The sequence below is a fragment of the Culicoides brevitarsis genome, chromosome 1 (assembly GCF_036172545.1).
Source record: "Culicoides brevitarsis isolate CSIRO-B50_1 chromosome 1, AGI_CSIRO_Cbre_v1, whole genome shotgun sequence".
In the NCBI taxonomy this organism is placed as follows: domain Eukaryota; kingdom Metazoa; phylum Arthropoda; class Insecta; order Diptera; family Ceratopogonidae; genus Culicoides; species Culicoides brevitarsis.
Window position 1 is genome coordinate 14,977,177 of NC_087085.1, and position 27,869 is coordinate 15,005,045.

At 28.5% G+C, this 27,869-nt stretch overlaps 1 protein-coding gene across 1 annotated transcript in view; it reads right to left on the reverse strand.

Moving 5' to 3' along the window:
- Positions 1-8,666, reverse strand: part of LOC134837320 (metabotropic glutamate receptor 2) — a 79,116-nt gene extending 70,450 nt beyond the window's left edge. Inside the window, exon 1 of the mRNA XM_063852691.1 lies at positions 8,632-8,666. Coding sequence (XP_063708761.1) covers positions 8,632-8,653 — 22 coding nt within the window. The 5' untranslated portion in view covers positions 8,654-8,666. The remainder of the gene's footprint in view (positions 1-8,631) is intronic.
- Between the last annotated feature and the right edge of the window lie 19,203 nt (positions 8,667-27,869).

Consider the following 27,869-nt stretch of genomic DNA (forward strand, 5'->3'; position numbering starts at 1 on the left):
TCTCGCACACACACAATACAACTTTCCACTCTGCATTTAATTTATTAGTTTCTCATAAATTCATTTAATTTTCACAATGTCGTCCGGCAGTTGTAACTTCTGCAAACAAGCAGTGCGATATACAACACATTTTCCGCTTGAATTAAACTAATTGTTAAACAATTTAATACCCCGAAATTATTGATTCGAAATGAATGTGGTGAAATACGGTGCGAGAGGATTCGCCGCGGATATTTGTTACGAAACAACGGATTACATCATTTTCATGTTTCATTTAATTCCGTATTTATAAAAAAATTGCGCGATGATTATTTTATTATTATACCACGCGCAAAAATCGCTGAGATAAATATAAAGTTGCAAAAAAATCCGAATTGCGTTATTCCAATTGGCAGATTTGATTAAATATTCGAATATATTTTAAATTGTTTTATTTATTCAATTATTTATTTTTAGCTTATGAACATCGGAAAAAATAAACACGGGTTTATTTTGCTTTTAAAAATGTTAAAATGTTGATTTAACAACAAAATTCTAAATTTTCCGTATCGAATTCGGATTAAAATTGTAAATTTCGGAAAATAAACATGTACTTTGCATGCGGAATTTCAACACAATAATTCCAGAAAACATTATAATTATCATTATTCTGTCAAAAGCACCCCACAGAAAAGGGATTATCTTAGTAATTAAATTTTAAACATTCAGAAATATATATATTTTATCATGTAAATATTCATTTTCGTAATGGAAAATTGGTGTAGAGCCGAAATTGTATGCAAGAAACTTGTTGATATAACAATGATTATTTTTTTTTGTGCAAAATCCAGTTTTTTTTTGTAAACGCTTCATCATCGTGGAAAAATATTATTATTACCATATATTAATATTAATAACTCATATTTTATACATATTTTTGTTTTTCAAACACAAACACTTTTTAATTTTTATATATTATTTTTTTTTCATATGAAATCTAGCTCATGATAAAAATATTAAAAACTTTTAAACAGACATAAATATTTTTTTCTGTTTTTGTTGTTTTTCAGTAATAAATTTAATTCACCATTAATTATTATTATTTTTTTAATTTTTAAATATAAATTAAAGCATATTGTCACGAGAATTTTTTTTCACATGAATATTTAATTTTGATCAAATACCGCAAATTGAATGTCCCGGAAGCTCATTAGCGATTGACCATTAAATAAAATCTAAATTGTTTTACATATGTTATTAAATTATAAATTCTATTTTAATTAATATTAATTTTTGTTTTTCTCATTTATCACGTTGTGACAGTTTTAGCATTCCGATTTGAAATTTGTCTTAATTACATTTTAATTTGCTAATATTCACTTTATCGCACTGAAATATCAAACATTATTTGTATTTGTACATGCACCGGAACAATCACATAATTTATTTATTTTCAGTGTCATTTCTGGAATAATTGCATTTAATTACGTTAAATGGAGGAAAAATGACATTAAATTTTGTGTTGCGGTGCAAATTTTATTATTATTATTTTTTTTGTTTGTATGCACTTGTAATGGACAATAATCATATGAATAAATTTTTCACACAGCAGGATAAATTTTTGCGAAACTGCTGTACCGACAACTGACTACTACGGACTGAAGTTAAACAACATAAAATTTTACACATATAAGTGCAATTCATTCAAGATTTTGTAAAATGTATTTCATGCGCAAGTCATAGCCGCCAGTATGGGTTGTTGTAACATTGTATGTGGGCCTTTACATTGTACGCGACGTTACAGGATTGATATTTACGCAACCATTTGTTTACACGAACAGATGATCGGTTACCGGCTTTTTATAATTTAATTTTTTTTATATCTTAAAATTTAAATTAATTTTTAAAAAATAATTAAATATTTAAAAATATTTAAAAAAAAATTTTTTTTTGTAAAAAATATTTTTTTTGTAATAACTTTCCCTTAAAAACTTTCACTTTTTTATTGTAATGTTTATTTTCGTTAATTTCGTTAATTTTTCTGCGCACACTCGTCCTTTTAACCGGCTGTAGTCGTTTGGCGGGAATTTTTTACGTACGATGATGTTAATAATATTTCGTTAAAAATCAGCTGTTAAAGCTTTCCTTCGGAGCTTTCGTTGTTTTAACGAATTTTTCAAAGTAAAAGCTTTTCAAGAGGGGAAATTCGTCTCGTAATAGCTAATTTTATGGAATTAAACAAACGCAAATGCTTTTTCTAATTTTAAGTAATTTTAATAGGATTTACGAAACGCATCAGTTATTTAGTAATCTCCCATGTAAAACATATCTAAACATCATCATGTGTCGTTTAATCCTTGGTTTCGCTTATTTTCCACTCATTTTGTTGTCTTGGTAATTGGAAACGTTTATCCAATAATTATTTATCACACACAAGAAGACAAGACAAGAAGACAGTGAACTATAAAATAAACTTATTATTATTATTATTGGGCGTATTATAATAAAAGGAACAAGATAAACATCGTATATATTTCCTTAAAGTATCATCTAACATGGTATTAGCTAAAACAAACAAGAATTTAACATAATCAAACTTAAATAAACACTTTCCCTTTCTCTTGAAACAGTTTAGTGTCTCACTCATGCCGACACACACACAAACACCGACATTCTCTCGTATTATTATTATTATTTTATCCCACTAGAAAATATATTCGTATCAGAAAATATATATTTTAATATGCTACCAATAGTTATCTCTGGCGAACATGACGACGGCATACATTCACGTGCTTGCGATTTTAACGATCGAGTGTCTTGCTCGAACATTGCTCGATATAAAGTTCATACTTGTGCGAATCAATGTGGAGCAAAATATTTTTATTGACTATTTTCTTCACTTTTCACACTTTGCTTACACTGTGAATGTTTCTCACGTACATTCTTGATACTAATAGATTTTTCTTAAATTTTTATTTTTACTTTTTTTTATTGAATTTTTATTACGTTTGTGTTGTTGAGATGCTAACATTTCTAGAATTTTTATCGTTCAATTATTTCTCACACACTTTTTTTAAATGAAAACTTTTACATTGAGGATATTCATGCACGATCATTAGCTTTTATTGTAAAAAAAAAAATGAAGGGCTAATAGGATTAATTGCACACAGGCAATTATTTATACCTCGACATTCAGAACTTTTTCAAAAAATGTAAAAAAATGAAATTTTTTGCTGGGCTTCAAGAATTATCAATTTTTCTTTTTAATTTACGATTTTCGCCTAAAAGTCAATTTCAAACACTTTGTGTTTTAAGTTAGAATTCAAAATTGGACACTTAAATTAAATTTTTAACGTTGTTAAAAAATTATGCAACGGATAATTTTAAAATATTAATTAATTGCCAATCAGCTGATTCTTGGCATTGCCAAATTGTTAATTCGCCCTTTTTCTGCTGGGATTTCGACGAGTGCGGGTCGCATTCGATTTTTTCTCTCTTTTTATTGTAAATTTCGTCTAAAAGTCAATTTATTTGTGTCGAAAATTAATTCCTCTACATTGAGGTAAATTTTGTATTTATAGTTTAATGAAAATTTGTATTAATTTTGTGAATTTAATAGAATAAATTTCCGGCTAAATTTTGTGGAAACGAAAAATAAAAGAATTTTTTGTACAAAAAACTTTTTTAAAAATTAATTTGAACTCAAACTCTTTAATAATTTTGACTAAAACCAATTGAAATTGAAATATTGATACTTTTGGAATGACTTGTGATTATGTAGATCCGCTTGATTTAAAATTGTTTTTCAACTAGTTTTTTTATAATACTTTCAAGGAATTCAGATGGAAAAATATTTATGTTTTCTATCCAATCAAACTTGTGCTTCGTGATCAACTAAAGTTATTTTTATGCCAATGTTATATAAATCCTGGTTTCCGTGACGCCGTTCATATTTTTAGTAACAAAGCCTCATCGAGATAGTCTTTTTTAGCTTTGTGTTGCCAACCATTAACGAGTTGAGCCTGTTCTTCATGTTTGTGATATAACGTTTTTTAATCTCAGTTCTCATCCATTTTTTTGTTCTGCATAAATACTTTTAAATGATAGGAATGAAAACATTTTGTTCTTCTTAATATTGTATATTTTTTCTTCATAATTTTATTCTTCTAAAACATTTATTTTATTTCATATCAAAAAAACCTCTTATCTGCTGAAAAAAGAACTAAGCTTTTTCTTTTATTTTCAGTTTTAAAAATAATCTCATAAGCCTTCTAAACACCACTTTTTGTCAATAACTGCATATATGCGATTTATCCGATTAACTCTTCAAATGTATGCTATATACGAACACCTTTTTTCATTGTCGAAACAAAAGATGAAAGCCAATGAAAGGCAAAAAATGAACAGAAAATTAATTAAGGATTATGAATGAAAAGAGAAAGAAAAACTGAAAGTTACACTTTTACTTGCTTCAATGAGTAATCAACTAATCGACAAAAAATGGACATTATTACATGAAATGCATGAATCAGCAAATCATTAATAAACTCATGATTCATTTTATGAACTTTAATTTTCGTTCTAGAGTAAATATTTGCAGAGCAGACACAATGCAAATTTTCCATTTCAATTCGAGGAAACTTGTGACTATCAAAAATTTTCCTTTTTTTTAATTAATAAAATATCAAAAATAAACTTCGTTTTATTTGCGCCAGCAGCACAATTTTATATTTACTTAACATTTAAAAGATGTTACTATCTTTATCTCCATCGTTATTTTCTGCCTCTTTCAAGAGACTTGTGAAAAAAATAAACAAATAAAGATTATTTTATTTATGTAAAGTAAACAAATTATAAATTAATATTTTCAGTCTTGGCAGACAAGTTGGAATTTCAAACTTGCAAGAGATATAAAATTTCATTTTTAATGTAATAAAGTAAGATTTTCTGCCTCTTAATTTAATTTTTTTGTGTCGTTTGATCTTGTGACCAAAAATTGTTGCAATGAATTCAAAATTGGCCAAAATTTTAAATAAATCGAATTAAATAATAAATAAAGCTTTTTTTTGCTTGTAAATATTGCAAAAATTTAATACGATTATTAGGTCATGTGAAAAAAAAAGAATTTACCTCACACAGTAAATTACGTTTTTTTGACATAAATAAGAGCTGAAAGTGTGTGTGATAGTCATAAATTTATCTTACTGTGTGTCCGTGGTTTACACAGTAATAATTTGCGTGTGTGTGTGTTTGTGCACATGTAGCTGGAAGTTCATTTTCCACACTATTTATTTGAATTATGATCGAGTGGCGCGCAGCAATCGGAATGTAGTGCAAAAATTGTAGTCGTGCAAAACAATCTATATCTGCAGAAACATAAATATATTAAAATACCATCACGTCGCACGAAGGCATGGATGGCGTGTGAGAGTTGAATGCTAAGTATTTATTTCTGTGAAAAGTGTAGTTTACATTGTGATTGACTGTGATGGATGAATTGAAATTCATTGTTGTGTGTGGGTTGGCAGTGCTTTACATCTGGTTTAGTGACAAAATGGAGACGCCTGGCGACTTATGGCTTTATCGCTTTTGTCCAGTTTTTTTTCTTTGTCTGAGAGGATTATGCTAAATAAAGTACCTAAAAGATATGACCGAATTATTCACAACAAAGGTCTTTTAAGGCGAATACAATTTTTGAAAATGTTTCAATTTTTTTAATTTTTTTTTCTGGTCATAATTTTTTTTAAAAAATATTTTTCGAAAATTCAATATTTGAAAAAAAAATTTAATAAAAAAAATTAATTTTTTTAACCTGTACAAAAACTTACAATTTTTAATAATTTTTTTAAAACATTTCAACTTTAAGATAATTTTTAAAAAATATTTTTTTATTTATATAATGTTTTATACATTTTTTTAAAATAATTATTTATAATAATAACAAAAAAATTAGGACCGTTACAACAGTTTTAAAAAAAATTATCAAAAAATTTAGGAAAAAATTTAATTTTTTTAACTTGTACAATAACTTACAATTTTGGTTATATTTTTAATTATTTTTCGATTAAAATATTATTTTTTTTTTTTTAATTAAAAAATGTATTTTTTTTTAATTTTAAAAAATTATTGATTTTTTTTTGTACTTTTATAATATTTTCTTGACTTAAAAGTAACTTTAACTCAAAAAAAAAAAATTATGCTTAAATTTCATAATGAATAAAAATAAGTCAAAAATTTTTTTTTACTTTTAAACTATTTAATTATTTTTTTTTAAATTAAAAAAAACTAAATTAAGTCAATTAATTTAATAGAATTTTTTTTTTGGACTCAATAAATTTGAATTCTGTGTAAAAATACCAAAAATTGTTAGAATTTTCAAAATATTGTAAAATATTTTTAAAAATTGCATTTGCCTTCTTTGTCATTTTCCGTCATTCAATCTTCAAAAGCACCACAAACACACACGCATAACCGCAATACATCGAGCAAAGACGGAGACACAAGGTCTTCACGAAGATTTTATTTCCTCATCATCGTCTTGTTGTTTATACTACCAACACTTACAATAATTTAATGTTAAACATCCCCCCGCTCCTGCAAAAATGCGCCACACACAGAGATATAATGTTTATCATTTACATAATAATAACTTAAGCAAGCAAAATCAGTATCATGTTTTATATTTCCTGTGTGAACGCATGTCTGCGTATGATTTGTAACACAACACCAAAACTGTATGTAGGTCTCGCAGAGCAAAATTTCGTTATACGACAAGGACTAATGTAAATATAAAAGCGAATCTGGCTGGGGGCGCAACATATAAATTGGGACTAAATATACTTGGATCGTTCGTCGCCGCCGTCTCCTCTCTCAGATTCGACACATTTATGCATGTCGTACGCTAAATCCAAACATGTTTGATTATGAAATGGTTTCAGTAACAGCACCGGAGCGGTAAGATTTTGTCTTTTAAGTCTTAGGCAAATACTCTTGTTACATTTTCTTGTTTTGTATAATAAATATTTTATTTGAACTCTGAGAATTCTTGAGACATAGGCACACACACACACCCAAACTTCAACAACAAACAAACTAAATTAATGTCTGTTTTTAGCAAAATTTATTCAGAAAACGTACATAATGGAAAACAATTAAATAAATTGAGTTGACAATTAGGAAACATTTCTAGAAAATGATAATTTTAGATTTATGAGGAAAGGTTTTGTTTAAAAAAAAATTTTTTTTTACACATATTTGCTCGTTTTTAGGTGTTACCTGTTGGAACTTTAAATCGTTCACACGTAAAAACTTTTTGGGTTTTTTTTTGGCATAAATATTTATGATTTCCTAAACCTTTTATGTGTCCATTCATTCAATGTTTCTCCCCTTTTCTTTTGCCATCGTGCCATTATCATCATCATCATCACTTAATCACACAAAAACTCTTTGTTTTGATCGTCTGACGAAAAATGGAAGACAAAAGGGCGAAAAAAGGGAGTCAAAAATGAAAGGATACGGGTATTTAAATAATATTTGCACAAATTTTAATTAATTAAATGCTACTTTTTTATACCTTAATAATCTCCACTCTGTCTTCTTTTTTTTTTATTTTTTTGCAGATTGTTAGTTCAGGTGAAAGAAAAAAAACCAAACGACCGACTTTTCGGATTATAATGCGTTTATTATTAAAAAATCCTCCGTATTTGCCTAACGACGACCATGATGACAGGTAAGTAACGACTTGATTTAATTACACTACAGGGAAAGATTTTTTTTGTGAATCGAATTTTTCGATCCTTGTTTTTTTACGTAGGTAATAAATGTTTTCAATCAAAAACATGTCCAATTTTTTTTCGGTTGCGCGACTGGAGATGATTTATCAATTTGTTTGCGGGCGTCTCATCCACTTCCTAAACAAACAAACACACAGTGATTCAATCAGGACGAAGAAACGTTCATAAATTTTGTGTCAATACGTGATATGCAATTCTTTGTCGGCGGCGGCAGCATCGTCGAGTCATGTGTCGGAGAAAAATTGTATTTATAGAATAAACAAAAAAAAACTTGTTTTCCTGTACTTCATCAGAATAGCAGAAAGTAGCAGGAAGAGCACACCAACAGCAAAAAAACAACATTTTACCACAAATTAAATGTGAGGGAAAATATTCATTTTTTGCGTGATATTTTTTGTGTTGTTATTTTGCACCAACAAACAGTCTCATGTGTACATTCATCCTCACATGTAGGATTTTATTTTTGTGGACATGACACATAATTTTACACGAATTGTCTAACTCCCCGAATAATACTTGGAAGTGGTACTTTTGTGTTGCCGAGCGTAATTTAAAGTGGATGTAATTTTTTATGACACTTTTTAACGTCTGATTAAAGTTTTTGTCCAGTCGAAAAAGTTGAAAATGTGATTTAACAAGCACCAACGAGGGAATACTTGTAAAGATTTGGTGTGATTTGGGTCACAAGTAAAGTGTCAACTGTAGCGTTCGACGAACTCTCTTATTAAAGAGATTTAAATTTCCACATGTCGGATGCGCGTGTATATTTTTTTTTTCATTCATATTCAAATGGGATCATTACGAAGGAAAAAAAGGGGAGAAAAGCGGTAATAAAGGTGTATTGTTTCAAACTTACCTTTAATGAAGTCGACCGCCATTTCCAGGCCATGTGTGTCTGCCAGATGTGAATTTATTCACGGCAAAAATGGTACCAAAAAGAGAAGGTGAGAAATAAAAAAAGCGTTAAAATTGTAATTATTTCAGTTTTTTATATGATCGTGTTAAGGTTCAAGCAAAGAAAAAAATGAGAATGAGGCAAAAGCAAATTAGAATAATTTTTAACATGGTAAAAAACTTTAAAAAAATTAGGAAAGAGGTTAATGGTCGATTATTGATAACTTTCTGAATTAAAATATGTTTTCACTAATTTTTATTAACGAAGATTTTTTAATAATTTATAAGATGAAAAAATTAAATATTTTATCCTTGCAAAGGATCTTTAAGATTTGGTAAAAATTTTGATTAAAAATAAAATAAAAAAAAATAAAAAAAAATAAAATAAAAAAAAAATAAAAAAATAAAATAAAATAAAATAAAATAAAAAAATAAAAAATAATATTTTAAAAATTTTTAAAAATTAAAAAAAAATTTTAAAGGCCCTGGGCACTTAAAAATAAGGCCTTTAAACTTTAACACAGAGATTTTTCTAAATTTTAATTTTTTTGAATTTTTTTTTAAATTTTATCAAAAAATAAAAAATTTGAAAAACCTCTGTATAAAAGTTTAAGATTCTTATTTTTAAGACACCAGAGCTTCAAAAAATGTTATTTTGTCCCACTGAGTAATATAATAAATATTAATAAAATTACACAAAAATTTGCTTAAATGGTTTTAAATTAGTCGAAATTATTTTTTAATTAAAAATATTTCTTGAAAATTTTTTCGCCTCAAATGACACAGAAAATTTTTAAAAGAAATTTCTGTTAAAAAAAAAATTAGGATAAAATGTAAAACACTTTTGGTCATTGCATCTGCCTTGTGTAACCAAAAAAACAAAAATAAATTAAAAAGTAACAAAAAAAAGTTATTTTCCGACACAGACAACATTTACCTTTATCACAGTCATCTAAAATATGTGCACCAATTGAAATGTTTGGCAGCAAGCCAGCTCCATTGATATAATCGAGAGTGAAAAGCATTGTCTCCAACGCCTGTATGCCACCTTGTGCCATAATTGGACCACAAATAACTTCTTCCTCGCGCTCATGCACCATCATGAGGCCACCTAATATAATGTCACCTTCGACATTCGCTACATGTTTCGTTGGCCACGTCGTTAGGTTCGACTTTGTCAGCGACGTGGCATCACTTCCGTTGATAATTTTCTTTAGCAAATCCTTTACATTAGCACCTGCCTCGTCGTTCAAATATAAATCAAGATGCTTCGTTTCTTTGTTACTTGTCGTCGTCGTTGTTGTTGGTATCGTCGTCGCGAATGGAGTGGAAAAAAGTTCGTTGTGTGCAACAACAACTCCTTCATCTTCTTCGACAACATCGTCATTATACAATACTTTGGAACTATTAATTTCGAGAGATTCATACAATAAATCCGCTGTGACATTGATGTAGCTCTCATTGTTGGTTGATTCCGTGAATACGGACAAACTTTCTGTCGTTGTTGGGAAATTTCCACAAGAAATACTCAATCGTGACAAAAGTATCAAACTAACAAAAGAAATCCATTCCCGACACTTTAACTTTTTCATTTTTATGCACTTTAGTTTCTTTTCTTGTACTTTTACTCACAATTATTCCTGACAATCGACCGTTAAACGAAAAAAAAAATGTAATTAAAATAAAACTCTTTGAGTCATTCGTAAAGTGTTTCTTCTATTTATAACTTGTTCCATTTTCTTCTTTTGTCAATTTTACCATTCTTAAAATAATTGTTTCTTTGACCAGTTTAACACTTTTCTGCATCCATGATCCGTAAAGAAGCAAAATGATGAGAAATTACAACCTGTAAAGACACAAAAGAAAATTTAATTTAAATTGTTTCTACAATTTCTCAGTACACAAGTAATTATTCCGATAAATTGAAAGTTAATGAAATTTCATTTAATTTAAAAATAGATATAGAAAAACATTTCTTTGAAAAATTGAAACACAAGCTCGGGTTTCAAAATGTCTTAATTTTCACATTTTTCGAAGTTTTGGACGAAATTTTTGCAACGTTGCTTTTTTGATTTTTTTAATCAATTTTCAATTTCTATGGTAACATCACCCGAATTCATCGAAAAAAATATGGTATGAGATTTTTTGATGGTTTCATGTTAGTTAGTTCTAAAGTAATAAAAAAAAACTAAATTCTGGAATGAGCTTAAATTTTTGTAGGTACTTTTAGGTTCGTTGGATATGCCAAAGAGGTACTTAAAAACCGTCAAACCCACTGAGAAAAATTTATAATTTTAAAAGCTGATTCCAAAATTTTAAATTTTAGTTTTTTCGACTATTTTAGGACTAACTAACACAAAATCATCAAAAAATCTCATGCCATATTTTTTTTTTCGATGAACTCGGGTGACATTTTTTTAGTTTTTCCGATTTGAAACATTTGAAGAATTTTCCTTTTCAGTTTATTCACTAAGATATAAAGAAACCAATGGCAACTTTTAAGTCGCAGTTAAGGATAAACTTTTCCGAAATGCGTTAAAATACGATACAAAATGAAAATAAACTACCAGTCGTCTCCACACCGATTATAATTTAAAATTTTGATTGAATTATTACGAAACGCTGCGATATCAATCAATTTGATTGATTACCAAATAAAATGGAAATTGAGCAATTTTCTTTGAACTTTGCAGCGACACCGATCAAAATGAAATGGATTGAAAGGAAACCCTTCTTGACAAAGATGTTCGTCGCAACAACAATAAAGTTGATGTTTTTTCTAGACCAAGCGTACTTGAGTAACCCAAATATGAAAAAACACCAAATTCACACGTTGTGAACAAGTCACTTGCTCACTTATTCACTTGACATCGTTTAAGATAAACAAAAAATGATGGTCTTTTAATCGCAATTCAATATAAGAGCATCATCTTCTTTATCCGAGCGTGTTGAAGTATCTACCGCTGTGCTTGAAAGAAAACGTTCCTTTTTTCCTTCATCTTTTCTCTTTTGCTTCCCTCACTCATTCATTGTCATTAAAAAAAGTTTTGATGTCTTTAAAATTTATATATAAAAGTTTTTTTTTTTTGAAAAAAGGTAACGTTGCTTGCTTAATAGACTGCGGTGTGGCTGTTTGTTTGCACAGAAAGAACGCAAAAAGAACCGGCATGTGGATAAAACAGTCATTTCCATGCGTTCATGCGAAGGAAACAAAATCTGTTTAGCTGTGAAAGAAAAAGTAAAAGATAAAGGAGTGAGTGTTTTTAAAAAAGGCGGGAGGGGAGAAGAACGTACTGATATTTTCTTAACCCCCGTAAGTCAAATAAACTTCCGTTACCCTTTTCATTCATCTATCCATCTATTTTTTCTCATTTCTTTCATTTTCCCTTGATTTGACGTAAAATGGCCCGTACTTTTTCATCTCGTCTGGCAATAATGGCTCTTCTGGTTTGGATAACGAGCGACGAGTTTAAACAATGGAACTTTCTTATGCGCACTTGAAATGGTCGTTCACAAAAAAAAGAGATATATATCAAAAAATGTTGACAATTTTTACCCGCAAAAAGAACAACAACACGGTGTGTCACATTTTTTTGGCTGGATATTGACACTTTGTCGCAAAATGAATTTACATGCCTCGCGGCTGTTCGAGACTTTTATCGACAAAATCCAAACAGCGACACAACAGCGTAGATATCACAAAGGAACAAAAATGTGAGACACAGAATCAACAACCGGAAAGTCTAACAAAATTTACGTTCATGTTTTTTTTTAAAGTCATACCTGTGAAAGGAATTTGGTTTTGCTTGAGCGAGTACAAACAATCATTTGCGGCAAAAATGATGAATTGTGCTTTTTTCCACGCTTCATTTGAAAATTGTATTTAGTAAATGTGGAAAAAAAGGGGAGAGAAAGGAAGGAAAATTGGTTTTGCTCTTGCTTTTCCACAACATCAGACAAAGGATCCGGAAAATTATTATTTTTATTGTTGTAAAATGAAGATGCATAGACTCTCGCAAGTCTAATCCTTGATTCTTAGAAATGGCAATTCGATTACTTTATGTGTTTTTTGCTCATATATAAATATTAAAACACACATCAAACAACGTCGACGTTGTCTTCGTTTCATTCATTGACGATGGGAGCGATATAAAAGATGCTCTAAGAATAAAAGAGGAGTGAAAATAACACTTTAAGAGGTTAATTTGATTCCTTATGTTGAAAAAGGAGTCATTAAGGAATCAATTTGACCTCCTTTAGAGTTGATAATTTCCCTCTTACTCTTTTTACTCTTAAGGAGTTGAACAATATTAAGTGATGATTTTTTTTGAAAAAATTGCCCTATGATCATTTTGATTTAGATTTTTACGCTAAAAAACTTAAGAAAAACCTCACTTTGAAAGAATAAGCGAACGAAAAAACATGTAATTTTATTCTTCTATAGGTAAAATTTAAGAAAGAGAACCATTTGTGACTTTAAGAATCATCAATTAAAACATTAATTTTTGTTATCAGGCCATCTTGGATCCAGTGTGGCATCCATATCATCCCCCATTTTGTTTTGTCCAGAAGTTAAATTAATCTCTTAGCGTGGTGAATTTTTCCCCATTGGGAGATAATTGAAACTATTAAGGGGTTCATTTCATCGCTTCAAGAGGTTTATTTGACCGCAGAAGTGATTTGATCCCTTCAGAGGTTAATTTGACCCGTTTTAGAGGAATACAATTAACCTCTCAACGGGTCAAATTGATCTGATGAACGGGTCAGTTCTGGGATCAAATAAACCCCAAAGGGTTAATTTGACCACGCTAAGAGGTTAAGTTAACTCCTTAAGAGGTTATTTCAATCCTTTTTAGTCTTTCTATTTAGAATTAATCCGGAAATGATCAACTTTAAAAGAGGTCAGCTTGATACCTTTAACAATCAAAGTGACCCCTATTTATTTTTTTTTCTTTATTAACCTCTTATGTGATTATTTACAACCCTTTTCAATCCACAGAGCATCAAAGAAAGATAGGATTAAAGGCGCAATAAAAGATTTCTCCATAGACACACACACATGTCGTGTCTGTCTATTTACATAAAAAAATTTTCAATTTTCCAGTCGATGTGTGTTTTCTAATAGCAATAATATTGCTTGTGCAATGAAAAAAAATAAAACTTGCTGAAACATGTCTGAGAACGAGTCGTTTTTCATTAAAAATAAATCGATGGTCAGCCAATTCCAATCAACGCTCGTCGTAAAATAAACGAGGAGAAACTTGCATCTGTTTGATATTTCCTTTGTGTCATTCGAGCAAAAGAGATCGTCTCAAAGCTTCGTTAAAATAAATAAATACAATAAACTTTTATGCATGTCAGCAAGAGAGACAAGTGGTCATCATTGTACATCTCCAAAGCCCATTCAAATCACAAGCATGTATAAAATATTGGTTTTAGTTGAAAAACCTCATTTGATTCATTTTTTTCACGCCTTTTTTTATATCACTTGAACTCTTTTTCAAGCCACTTTACAAATACGATATAAAAAATTCTGTGTAATTTGACATTTTTTTTTTTTCGTTTTTATTAATAAACACAGTCCATGCTGCTGCTGCTTCTCTGCCACTAAAAGAGCAAAGTACAATACACTTGATTTCACATGATTGAGCTGAACTGTGTCGCTCGTGCCTTTGTTTGCATGTGTGAATGTAATATCCTTTCGTATCATGAGCGTTCAAGCTCTTAGTTTGTATCATATCTCTGTAGTCAACGAGCAGCGATCACAAAAAGGGTCATAATATTTTATCTTTTTATGAGCAAGCAGACGTTTAAAAATATTGAATTTTCTATTTATTTTCGTTTCGCTTGCCTTTTGCCATGGTTTTCGTCTTGTGTGTGCGGTCGACATGCAATTTTATGACTAATACTTCATATTTTCTCAAAAATTTTACGATTGTATTTTTTTTCTTCCGATTTTTTTTTATGTTATTTTATTAGGAGAGATTCTACGCTAATGCAAAAATCTTGTTTTTATCTATTTTACATCGCAATTGCCAGCATGGACATGAAAATACAATAAAAACACAATTTTACTGAGCTCGCATTTATTAGACAGAAAGAAGGAATGTTTGTATTGTTTTTCTGGGCATGCAAGTTTTATGTTTTTTATCGATTTTCACGTTTTTAAGCGGAATTAGCAAAAAAAGAGGCAAATAAAAAGTAAGAAAATGAACAAATCATTTATTCTCAAAAACACCCTAGTTTATCGTAACTATGTAGATGATAAAATACCAAGTTTAAAAGTTTTTAGTACATAAATCACCTTGAATTCCTTCTCTGTTTCTTTTCTTTCTCAATATTGATAAATTACAATTTTCCTCTGTAACAAATGTATGTTGGGTGAAAACTATAAGAGAAATCTCTGGGTTGCAACTTTGGTCCAATTCAATAAATAGCACACAAGAATTTGCCTGTCAGTGCAACAATTGTTTCCTTTCGCATCCTTTTACTTTGCATTTTTATTGTATGTATTTTTTTTTTCTTTGAAGAAAATTGTTGAAAAAGTTTTGCACCTTTGTTTGGGCGTTGCATTGTTTGTAGGGTGCAAGCAAACATTTGTGAGTTTGCTATAGATTTCAAATAAACTTTTGATTCAATATTGAATGCAATCATTGTATTACACAAGTCTCCTTTAATGCAATTCAATTTTGGCCTGTAGTGCAGTCAGTATTCGTTGCATAAGGCCATTGAATGAGAAAAATTTTATAAACTAACAAAGTTTTACCAGATTCGGTTTTTGTGAACGGGCATGTGGGAGATGGAAAAGACAGAAAATAAGTTTTAAACACAGTGTAACAAGCTTATATTAATTTAAAGTTGAGAATGATATAGTTGTTCTTTTGTCTGCAAGTTTTGTAGTTGTTGTTGGTGTTGGAGCGAAATTTTCTAAATAGTTTATGGGCTTCGTACATTTTTTTCTCGTGAAATTTTAAGTAGCTTGACACAAAAGTTTCTCGCTAAAAATCCAACATGTTGACATCGATTTTGAATTACTTTGCAAATTTCCTTTGAATATTTGATCGAACTTGACTTGAATTTCAAAGAAATCTTGTTAAGTTTCTCGGTATTAAAATTTTCATATTTTCCTGCAACTTTTGTTACTTGCCTTGAAAAAAAATATATAAAATATTATATATGGAAAGGTATTTTAAACGTAAAGGTCATAGAAAATTTTTGTAAAATAAAAAATATTGCAACGAAAAGCAATTAATAATTTTTGTAGGGACAACAGAAAAAATTTAGTAAACACAAAAGGCATAAATTGAATTAAAAGCGAAATTTTTAGCTGTGTTCGGTTATTTTTTTTACAAGATTGAGTAAAAACACGATATATTTCAATAAAACTGCAATAAAATCTTTCAAAAAAATTTTTGATTTATGAAACATTTTTCTAACCGTTGGATTTTTTATTAGATTTGAACTAACAATAACAGACTAATGGAACAGGCAAAAATAATTTTCCATACATGAATTTTTCTATTCAGATTTTAAAATTTTTTTCACAACAGTTTCGTAAGGGTTTCCAAAAAATTTTTACTTTTACTCAATATTTTGTATAAAAGGTTTTTCTTTAAACTTAAATAAAATTTTTAAGTTAACTGAAGTTGAAATAAAAAAATGTTTTTAAGGAAAAAGTTAACACTAAATTTAAGTTTCCGATTGGATATCGACTTAGGGGGAAAAAAAAAATATTCGCATAAATTATTAAAACAAAAATCAAAAAATCTCTTGTCGTATTTTTTTCGATGAACTGATGAAATAATTTTTATGGTTAAGATTTTTTTGCATTTTCAGTTATTTTTATTTATTCATTATTCAAACTTTATTTATTTTTTTTTGAAAAATTAAACATGTTTTAATTTTAACTTAAAAATTTTACTTAAAAGATGCTAAATTTTAAAAATTTTCTTAAAAGGGGAGGAGGGTATATTTTGCTAAAAAGTACGTCGTAAATTAGGGGGGGGTCTTTAAATTCCGACGGTTTCTGATTATAGGGGGGGTGGGGGTCAAAAAATGTCCATTTTTATCCGACGCCATAAATGGATGGCGCCTTAACACTAAATTTATTTTTAAATTAAAATTTTATTTTAAAATAAATATTATATTTTTTTTATCATATTTTCTTTTATTTTATTTAATTATTTTTTTTGAAAAATTTGACTTTAAGCTTTTACTTTAATTAAATTAATGTTTTAATTCACATTTTAAATAAATTTAAAAATTCTTAACTTTGAGCCAATATCTAATATTTTTTTTAAATATTCTCAAGCAAAATCATTAATTCATTCAAAACTGACTTAAATCGTTTATTTATATTTTACAGATCTTACTTTCCAGAGCTGAATATTTCACTAAAAATCTCACGCAGGTTCGTCGCTTTGAAAGATTACCTCGTTAGGTGAGTCTTCAACACAGACCAACCGACATGCATTGCCTCCCATAATATTAGGTAATAACATTATAAATGATCATTGCATCCCCCATGATGATGACAAAAATAACATTTTCTCTGATATTTTCCACAGATTACATGTTATCCGATGCGCCGCACACACAAACACACACACACCGCTCGACAGACAAAACAAATAATAAAATTATCCTAATCCAAATGAATTCTGAACTCATTTATTATTGTCTGGGATGTTTGCTGGAATTTACTTAGTCTTATAGTCACTTGAGAATTGAGAGACACGGAACATAAGCTTTGTTTGTCGTAGATTACGAAACGCTGCTGTGCAAAATTAATCAGGATATAACTGTCGAATGTTCGAACGAGAGAGAAAGAGAAAGGATGGCAAAGTCAATTCTAATGCCATAATAATACTACTGCTACGAACGGCCCGCAACAAAAAGTGTTATTATTTATGGGTGTCAATAAGGTCGAACAAAAGACTCTGAATTGAGCTTAACAATTTATTATATAATATTTGTTGTAAGTATTTGTAGAGAGAGAGAGAGAAAGATTGAATTTGAATTTGCTACACAATGGAATCTCTAAATTTAACTAGTTTCATTGTTATATCGTTTGAGCGACATTAGCCTGAGGCTTAGATGCGGAAGAAAAAGGATTTAATGGAAAAGGAAGTGGTTTCTACATTGATTTTCTGTTTCACAAATTTCTCTAATTCATTTTGAATTCTAAGTTTTTCTTTCGTTCTTTTATATTTGTCTTATTATTTATTTTTACTCTCGTTACAATTCCGACCGAAATTCATTTTCTTTCATTTTATCCGCATGTTAGTGTACATTATTTATTCATTCTGATATTATTTGTATAACACATACATGTCTTGTTCCTCACAAAAGAGGCCAATAAAAAGTTAAATAAACTTACTAGATCAAAGACTCGCAATGAATGTGTTCAACATTCATGCAAAGAATGATACAAATTTATTAATATAGCGTACAAATACTTTTTACTCGATCTCTTTATTGGCGCCATTTGGTCCATTTGAGAACGTTCTTTAGTGATATGAATGAACAATGAACATTTTTTTCCTTTTTTTATTTATTTTATTTTATTTTTGTGTTCGAAATAAAGGAAAATGATGCTACTACGAGTCAGCGCCCTACGGATTGAAAAGGTATGAATTTGACCACTTAGGAGTTAAAATAATCCTAGAAGAGAAGAATCTAACTGTTCAAGAGGTCAAATCGACCCCTTTAAAATTGACCTGCCCAAAAAATCGCCTTCAAGAGGTTAGTTTGATCTTTTGAAAGGTTACTTTAATTCCATTTTGAGGAATTAAAAACAAATTATCCTCTGGATGGCAATTTTTTGGACAGGTGAATTCTAAAGGGGTCAATTTGACCTCTTAAACGGTCAGTTTGACACCTTAGACAGCATATTGACCCCCTTTGGATTTGACCATTTAGTTTTAACGCCTCTACGAGGTTAATTTGGTACCTTGGGAGGTTAAATTAATTCCATCTGAAGGAATCAATCTAATCTCTTAAGGTCTTAAGCATAAGGGATCAAATTAACCTCTCAAAGGCGATATAGTTTTACACATCACCCGATATCAACATTTCATCGAAAAAAAAAATGGCATGAGATTTTTTGATGGTTTTGTATTAGTTAGGCCTCAAGTAGTCAAAAAAACCTAAATTAAAAATTCTACAACGAACTAAATTTTTTTATGCATTTTTAGTGAGATCGGGTATATCAAAGAGGTACCTGAATAAACCCAAATGCACTGAAAATGCACTGATGCTGATATCGGGTGATATGTTTAGGATTCAAATCCAAAGGGATCAATTTGACCTTTAAGGGTTTAATAATTGCACCTTAAAGAGATCAATTTGACACCTCAATGGTCGAAAAACGAGTGAGGTTAACTCTTTTAGGGGTCATATTAACCCCTTAGGAGTTAATTTAACCCCTTAAGTGAATTTTCTATCTCATTATGGAATTAATTTAACTCCTCAAGGAATTAATTTGACCCCTTAAACAGATTAACTTAATACCTTGAGAAGTTAAATTAATTCCATTTAAAGGAATCAATCTAACATCACAAGTCTTAAGGGGTCAAATTGATCTCTTAAGAATTATTTTTATTTTTAAAAGATCAATTTCAACGTTTAAGGAGTCAACTCAAACTTTTTCAACCCATAGGGCACACATATGAATACATAATGCGAGTTTGTGAGTGTGTGTAACTTTTTCTGTCGTTTCATCATTTGATTGAACCAACACACGTAATAATAATAATAATAGCAGTTACTCAGAAAATGTCACACAATTTCTCCGAAGCACCCGAGAGTAGTAGAGAGCAGCAATAAAAATCTGATGTGCTTGCAAATATTATACTTCAGCTTTAAATGTTTTAATGTTCATTTTATTTTTTGTGCTGTAGTAGTCGTCGAGTCTTCCACATCATCATGATGATATGTTGTATAGATAAATATAAAATTTTATGATTTCATGCTCGTTAATGTTATTTGCCGATAATGATGGTGTTGAACAATTTTTTTGTGCCTTTGTTTGGATGTTTTCTCCATTCAGCGATAATGGCTTTACAATGCAAGAGTTGCATGATCATGCGAAAAGTTTCAAGGAAAATGAGGTGTTGACCTCATCTAAAAAAAAGAAAATGTTCCTTCCAGCGATGCAAGAAAATGAAAACTAAACCTATTTTGCATAAAAAAATTATAATAAATGCAGTTTCCCTTAGCTTAGGAAAAAAATTCCAACTCTCTGATGTATCTTTAAAGTTCATCTTCTTCTTCGTCTTTCTTTTTCTTGCGTCTTATTATTGCCTGCATATCGTGCACAACAAAATGTTGGTTGGTACATTTCGTTTCTTTTCTCATTTTATGGTTCTTCGTTGCCTTCTTCGGTGCGGATTAGTCCATTTATTGTACATAATGAAAAATTCCCCATGTTTAACGAAGACGACAACAACGACGACGACAATGGCTCCAGCGACGGGAGCGATATTATATATCCACTTATTAGAATGTAAGTCACGTTACTGTATTATTATTATCTAGCATCGTGTAGCGAGGTCTCGCAGTAATTAATGCTCACTGCCATTATTATAATAATATAGGGCTCTGAAATTTATGTTGAGATTATTAAAGACGGCAAATATTTATGTGTATTGCATAAAATAGTTGAGCAAACAGCAAGTTAATCGAAAGTTAATTAGGTGATATCAAGTTAATAAGTTTCGCAATCAAAAGCATGTTAATCACGCTGGAAAGTAAACTTCGCACATCACATTTGGTCGTATTTAGTTTTGTGACTTTTTTATTTTGCAATGTTGCATCTACGTGACAAGTTCACTTCTTTCTTCATTATTTGCCTAACTAACTAAGAGTACAGGAATTTCAATTGTAACGTCCATAGATTCTTGCCGTGTAGAAGGATATTCCACGGAGCACTTAATAAAATCTTCAAATAACGTGACAAGGTGTCAAGAGAATAATTTGTTGCATATTCATTTAGTTTTTAGAGAAACTTTCGAAAGTAATATTACCTTATCGTTTGCAACTTTTCAATTTTAATAACTTTTATGAGACGTCTCACGTTTTAAAATCTTGCTTCAACTGGAACAACTTAATTATGATATTTACGATGGAATAAAGTCAGTGGTCTGGTTACGGTAAAAGTGAAGAATAGTTCAAAAATTATTATTAAATGTCTGTCAAAAAATTTTAATTACATTTTCTCACTTTCATGAAAATATTAATGGTAAATAAATTTCTTCTTTTGATTTTATGGCCGAAAATATACAAATTGAAAATATATTAAATTTTAAAATAATTTTTAAATAAAATAATTTTAGTACCTAATAAATTAAATTAATTATTTAATTTTAAATTTGAATTAAAAAATGAGTATATGAAAAATTTTTTAATTTAATTTATTTTAAATATTGAATTTCAAAAATTCATGAGGAGTAAGAACCTTTAGAGTCATGAGGAGTATAAAAAATTAAATTTAATGGGGAAATAAAATTCAAGTTAAAAAAAGTAAAAAAATGATTTTTTCAAAATTTCATAAATCTTTTCAAATTTAAAAAATTGTTAAAACTATACGCTTGACGGTGATATACTTTACAAAATTTAGGAAGATTCTCAATCAAAAAAAAATTTCAAAATCCTCATGATTTTGAACTTCACATTTCCTTTCTCCTATATAAGCAGTTTTATATATGTATTTCCCATAGAGCCCTTTATTTTTGAAAAATTTTGAGACATTTCATCTTTCCATAATAAAATTAAATTTAAAAATTTAGTAATTAATTAAATTAATTATTTAATTAATTTAATTTATTATTAAAATTAAGTTTATTTAAAAATTAATTTTTTATATTTTGAAATATATATTTGAAATATATATGTATATTTTTTTTGAAAAATTTATTTTTTTTAATTAAATTTAAATATTTTTTAAAAAATTATTAAAACTTTATTAAATTATTAAAAATATTTTTTATCGTAAAAAAATAAGTTAAAAGACTCATCAAAATTTTTCAAATGCTAATCTTAATATATTTTCGCTTTAAAAATGTGAAAAAAGATGATTGATCATTTTTCTATTAAAAAATTTTCTATTGTCACTTAAACTTGCAAATTCATTTTAATAAAAAAATGTTTTCATTAACATATTTTTCTCCCTTTTTTCATCAAAAGTTCTTTCAATGCATAAAATGTCAAAAAAAGAACTTTTACCTACTACGCCCCTGAAAAAAAAATTATCCAGAGCTTGAGGTACACAATATCAAACGAACATTTCAAAAAAAGTTTCGTTCATCTATGTCAAACAATGTTGTTTACTGCCATCCGTTTTATCCCATAAACACTTAGCTACCGAGACAAGTAATTATACAAATTTCCCATGCATCCAAAGGACTTGAAACCTCCTCCTAACATGGCACGACGATGACCTGTTTTTGACTTTTGAAAGGGTCGCTAGATAATTTATGATGGCATCAAATGAATTTTCCGAGCATACCCGGAAGATAATTGTAATTCAAAAGTTTTACATCCAACACTTCGTTAAAAGAGAGAAGAAAACGATTATTATTATTACCAAACGGGACAGCTTTGATGAGCAGCGCATGCAGCATTAAATTGTCATTTAAAGTTGAAAAAAGTTTTCAGGCCATTTTTTGAGTGAGCGGAAACATTTCATCATGCAAAAAAAGTTTAAACCGTTTGTTATTTGAAAAAATACTAATTAAAAAATACCGCTTCGACGAAAAAAAGAATAATCGGAAAGGATTAAATGTAACGTAATCCAGAGAAGTGCAACAAAAAATGTTTTATTCATGGATTTTTGCATACAGGCAAAACATTTTCACACGGATGTTTAAATATTCATATAGTGTTTTTTTTAAATGTTTCACTTTTTTCATCCACATTTATAAATCCATAAATTTTCGATATAGTTTCAATTTCAATATACAACAGTTTTTTGCCTCAAATACTTTCTACTTGAGTTTCTCCTATTTATTTGTATTTCTATCGTCTTTTTTTGCAATAAGAAACTTTTTTCATCGTGATTTGCGTGTAAAAGCGGATATCATTGATATTCATATATGTTATTGTTCACTGATATTTTCCACCATAAATCACGTAATAACTTGTTGAAGTAATTTAAAATATAAAAAATTGTTAAACATTTCTTTTGGTACTCGAAAAAAAAATGAACGCACGTTTTTACGTCTTTTTTCTTTTTCAGGGTGGATGAGCACGGCTTATAAATAGAGGAAAATTTGCATTCATGACAGAATACGAGGTCCTTTTGTTGTAAGATTTATTATTTGAAGCCTTGTGAAAGAAACAAAACTTTGATTGAAACTTATCATCAATAACGTATGAAAGAATAGCAAGAACATGACAAAAGATTGCCTTAATCTTTCTCTTAGTATTATTACTATTGACAGAAAAAACTTTTTATGAGTTTTGTTTGACTTTATTTTAACATCTCTTTTTAATTTGAGAAAAAAATGATCAATTTCAATTATTTCCACTTGTTTGATTGCATTGTTTATTTTCGTGGAATATTTTTTACTATTACAAATAAAAACGGAATGTAATATGAGTTTTAATGAAGAATCTGTCAGATTTTAATGAAAATGTTCATTTGTGACGTGAAGATGATATATTTGCATCCATAAACTTTTTAAATTTCAAGCTGAAGTTTGAAAAAAAAATTATGCTGCAAAAAAAAGTATTAAAAAATTTATAAAAATTGCATTATTTTTAATTTTTTTTAAAAATTCATATTAATTTTTATTGTTCTTTTCTAATTTAAAAAAAAATCGAATATATTTTTTTTTAAAAAAAATTCAATTAAAATTTTTTTTGTAAAAAATTTTAAAATTTTTTTTCGAATAATAAATTATTTTCAATTAATATTACTAAAAATTGAAAAATTTTCTTGAAAATTTTTTGAAAAATTATAAAAATATACTGAAAAAAAAATGCATTTATTTTATTTTTTTTTATTTTAATTTATATTTTTTTAAAATTATTTTTATATGAATTTTAAAAAAATTCTTTGCATTATTTTTAAATTAATTTTTTAAAAAAATTTTTAATCCCTAATGTTTTGTTAAATTAAAACTTTAGCGAAAAAAAACTTTCATTCGCAAGTTAAATAAAAAAGAAGAAATATATTTTCAAAACTATAACAAAAGAAAAATGTTTTATGCTGAAATATGCATAAATATTAATATGTAGCAGAAAATATTAAAATGTAGAAAATTTTCCATCATAATTTGCGGAACAAGTTTAACAATACTCATCAGGTATAATAAATGATTAATTCACCCAACATATAAAAATTTATGTAGATGAGTACATGCGAATTTTTTATTTCCACACACTATCATCATCGTGGATTTTACAGTGCACTCGCTAACTGCTCGCTCTGCCACAAGAATCTCGTCATAAATTTCAGTTAAAATAAATAATAAAATTTTTAACAATATTTCGTTACATTTATGTGATTTATGAGAAAATATGTGCAAGCCGAAACTGTTTGTAGAAGCGAAAAAAACTTTTTAATTTATATTGCATTCAGTTTCTGCTCAACTATTTCCAGTTAGGAACAAATTAAATATTTATAAATGTAACATTTTGTATTCTTATGCACATCAGACATATGCAAACACGATGTAATTACGACATATTTTGTTCCTCCACATATAAAAATAATAAATAGTTTATAAATTTGCTCAAACTGGTAGATATTTCATTGCATTTTGCGATTAAATAACCGGAAACATGAAGAAAAAAATGTAAAATATTTAAATTTAAGCTACTCTGCTCAATAAAATATGCTGTCCAGCGGCTATTATTAGTTTTCATTGTTTCATAAATTTTTTCTCTCTGTCAAGAGTGAGTTCAGAAAGGGCCATAAATATTTTTAAACCTCTTTTCTAAGCTTAAAATGAAAAAAAAGTAAAATAATGAAAAATTAAAAAAATTTCAAAATTTTTGTGGATCCATCCCTGCCCTCAATATTTCCCTCTCTCGAGAGAGATGAAATATGGTACTAATAGTAAATTTTTAATCAAAATATTTAAATTTATGTCACATTGTTTTTGTTTGGAGCCAACCATGTTCAATTTGCTGCACAGCACAAAATAAATGAAGCACAAACATTTTTCTTTATTAATGGAGACGTCTGGTACATGGTGAAAAATGGTTATTTGATAACGGGATATCTTGTCCACACAATCAAGAAACTTTTCATCTTTCCTTCGCCAATTCATTTATTATACAAATTTTTTTTTGGTCCATGTTCAAGTGTTCCAAGAATTAATCGAGAAAAAAGGCAAAATGACAATCCTTCATCATGTTGATTAGATATCTCGTCTCTCGCAAAATGTATACGACGATGACAATGATGACTCTGCAATAATATGTCCCATTCTTTTTCCTTATCAACGATATTTATTCGAGAGAGAATTTTCCTTCTTTTTCTCCGTATTTATTTATTTATTCGCAAATGATATTATTATTGTTGTGTTTCGTTCACTGCTGTTTGTGTATTTTCTATCTGTTTCGTGTTTGTCGCTGGGAGCATCGTGGACCATATGGTCTAACTGTAATTTATAAAATATTGTCTTAGACACGCTTGAATGAATAAATAATTAAATTACGATTATACGGTTGAGCAATATGAAAGGGAAACAATAAATACGTGAAATTTGCTAACAATCTAGTAATCGGAAATGTCTCCTACTTTTTTTTTCTACTGCTCCCAAACGAGAGAAAAGAGCAAAAAAGGCTTGACAATAATGATGATGGTTAGACACACAAATGTTACCAACAAATACACTGATTTTTTGATGTCACTCCATCAAGTGAAATAATGATGTGATATATTGATGTGATAGATGTTGCTTGTCTTGACAAATGATACCCCGTAATGTGTGTGCTGCTCTGTATTTAATTAAGTACAAATATGTTTGTGACAAATTGTTGACCAATTTACAACACTTTGCACTTTTCACGTCTGGCTACGTTCGACTGACACATATGCTGCAAGCAGTGTGACGATAATATTCACTTTGTAGGAAAAATATTATTATTTTTTTTCGCCTCATAATCCCATTAGTGCGAGATTCATAGAGCATGTCTGGCTGGTTGGATACTTTTTTTTTTGAATAGAAAAGAATCAGGTAGCGAACAAAATAAATGATGATTTGCAAGCAATTTGCTACGAATAAAAAGCAATCAATGATTCTATTGATCTAGAGAAGAATTGAAGTTACGCTCGACGCAAGATAAACAAGATGTTATTTCGTGTTCTGTTGAATAAACAACTGAATCGCATTTTGATATTTCCATTTTTTACGATTTCTTAAACATTTTTACATTTTCTTATTTAACCTTTGTAACGCTATAACTTGAGATCTGCTTCAAGAAATATTTCAGGATTTTTTGAAATAGGTCAAAAATAGCTATGAGAAGGTTTAGGAGCAGAGAAAGAAGATCATCTCTGAAGAAAGAAGAATATTTTTTAAAAATCTTAAATATGTTGCACAAAGTAAGTTCAACTAAATGAAAATTCTTATTTTGTTTGAAAATGAAGTTGATTGCATAAATTTAGTTGTTAAAAATAACTTTGACGGGTAGAACGAAGCTTACTAGTCAGCCAAAATTTTTAAAAATTAGAAATTTTTTATTGAAAGTTGAGTTTTATGAAAAATTTAAATATTTTGTTTAAGTTTAAAACTCTAAATCGCATATTTTACAAAACTAATTAGGTTTAGAAGTACTTTTATTATTATTTATTAATTATTTTCGTCACCCTTAATAATTACTTGTAAAAATTTTTTTCAACCAATTTTAATTTAGGCCGCTCCAAATGAAACTCAATAGTTTTGCCCAAAATTTTTGAAATTAAAATGGGGGCAAAAATAAATAAAAAAATTTGAAATACTTTTTTTCATACAAAATGTCAAATCGTTAATCAATATTATTGTTGTTTTGAGTTTTTTACATTGATATTTGTGTATTAAAAATTTATTTTAAAATATTTTAATTAAAATTGAAAAAAATTAATATCATAAAAATAACCGTCAAATTTTTTTTTGAAAAAAAATTCAATAATTTTCATGAAAATTATTTTTTAAGGAAAATTTTATGTCGAAATATGATTTTGAATACAAAAACTACTAAAAATTGAAAAATTTTCATTAAAATTTCTTGAAAAATTATGAAAATACACCAAAAATTGGTAATTTTTGATGAAATTTTTAACTTTTTTTTTATTTTGCCCCATTGGATTTTCGAATTTAAAATGTTTGATTCATTTGGAAAATATTAAAAAAAAAATTAGAAAGACATTCACTAATCGTACTATTTTCAAAATTTTTTTCAGAAACGTCTCAGAAAAAATAAGAGAATTTGCAATCCGGAAAACCACCAGATAATTTAATACCTTCCGTGACTCTTATTTTTCTTTATTTTTTCTCTGTCGAACAAGAAAACAGTAGACATATAAAAGCCAAGTGTTGGTACTCCATCAGGATGTCCAAAGACTGTGACAGCAATGTTTATTCCGTTCATTTTGGAATAAAGCAAATTCAATTTCCTCCCTGATTTTTACCTTTTATTTACATGTACAGCCAAACACGTAGAAAGTCAGCACGCACCCCGTAAAATGTCAATTGAACTCTTGACCAGAATTTAATCGAATCAATCGATCTTGTCAATCACGAGAAAATTGTCACACAGCCAACAACAAAACAATTTAAATTCCACATCACAAAACTCATCAAAGCTCATATTTACATTTCGTTGCTGAATTTTAACTTGATTTGAAGATTTTCATGAAAAGAGAGAAGAAAATGTTAAATAAGACGAAGTTGGTGAACTATAAACATGAAATCCGTCACACTGAGTGAGTAAAGTGCACGAAGCTTTAACGGAAATACATTAGAATTCCTTTAATCCGTGAACGAAGGTCGTTGTCTGACTGTGAGGCTTTACTTTTTTGTTTATTTTTTTTTTTCGCATAAAAGATCGTCTCCCGTCGTCACAATGAATTTTTAACAGTAATCTCGCAGCAGCATGCAACTTTTGTCGTCAATATATACCTTTTAAAGCGAATAACAAACGGCAAAACCAGACAGAAAAATAACGTGGCACAGTTTACAACCATCCTGAATAATAATATCAACAAAC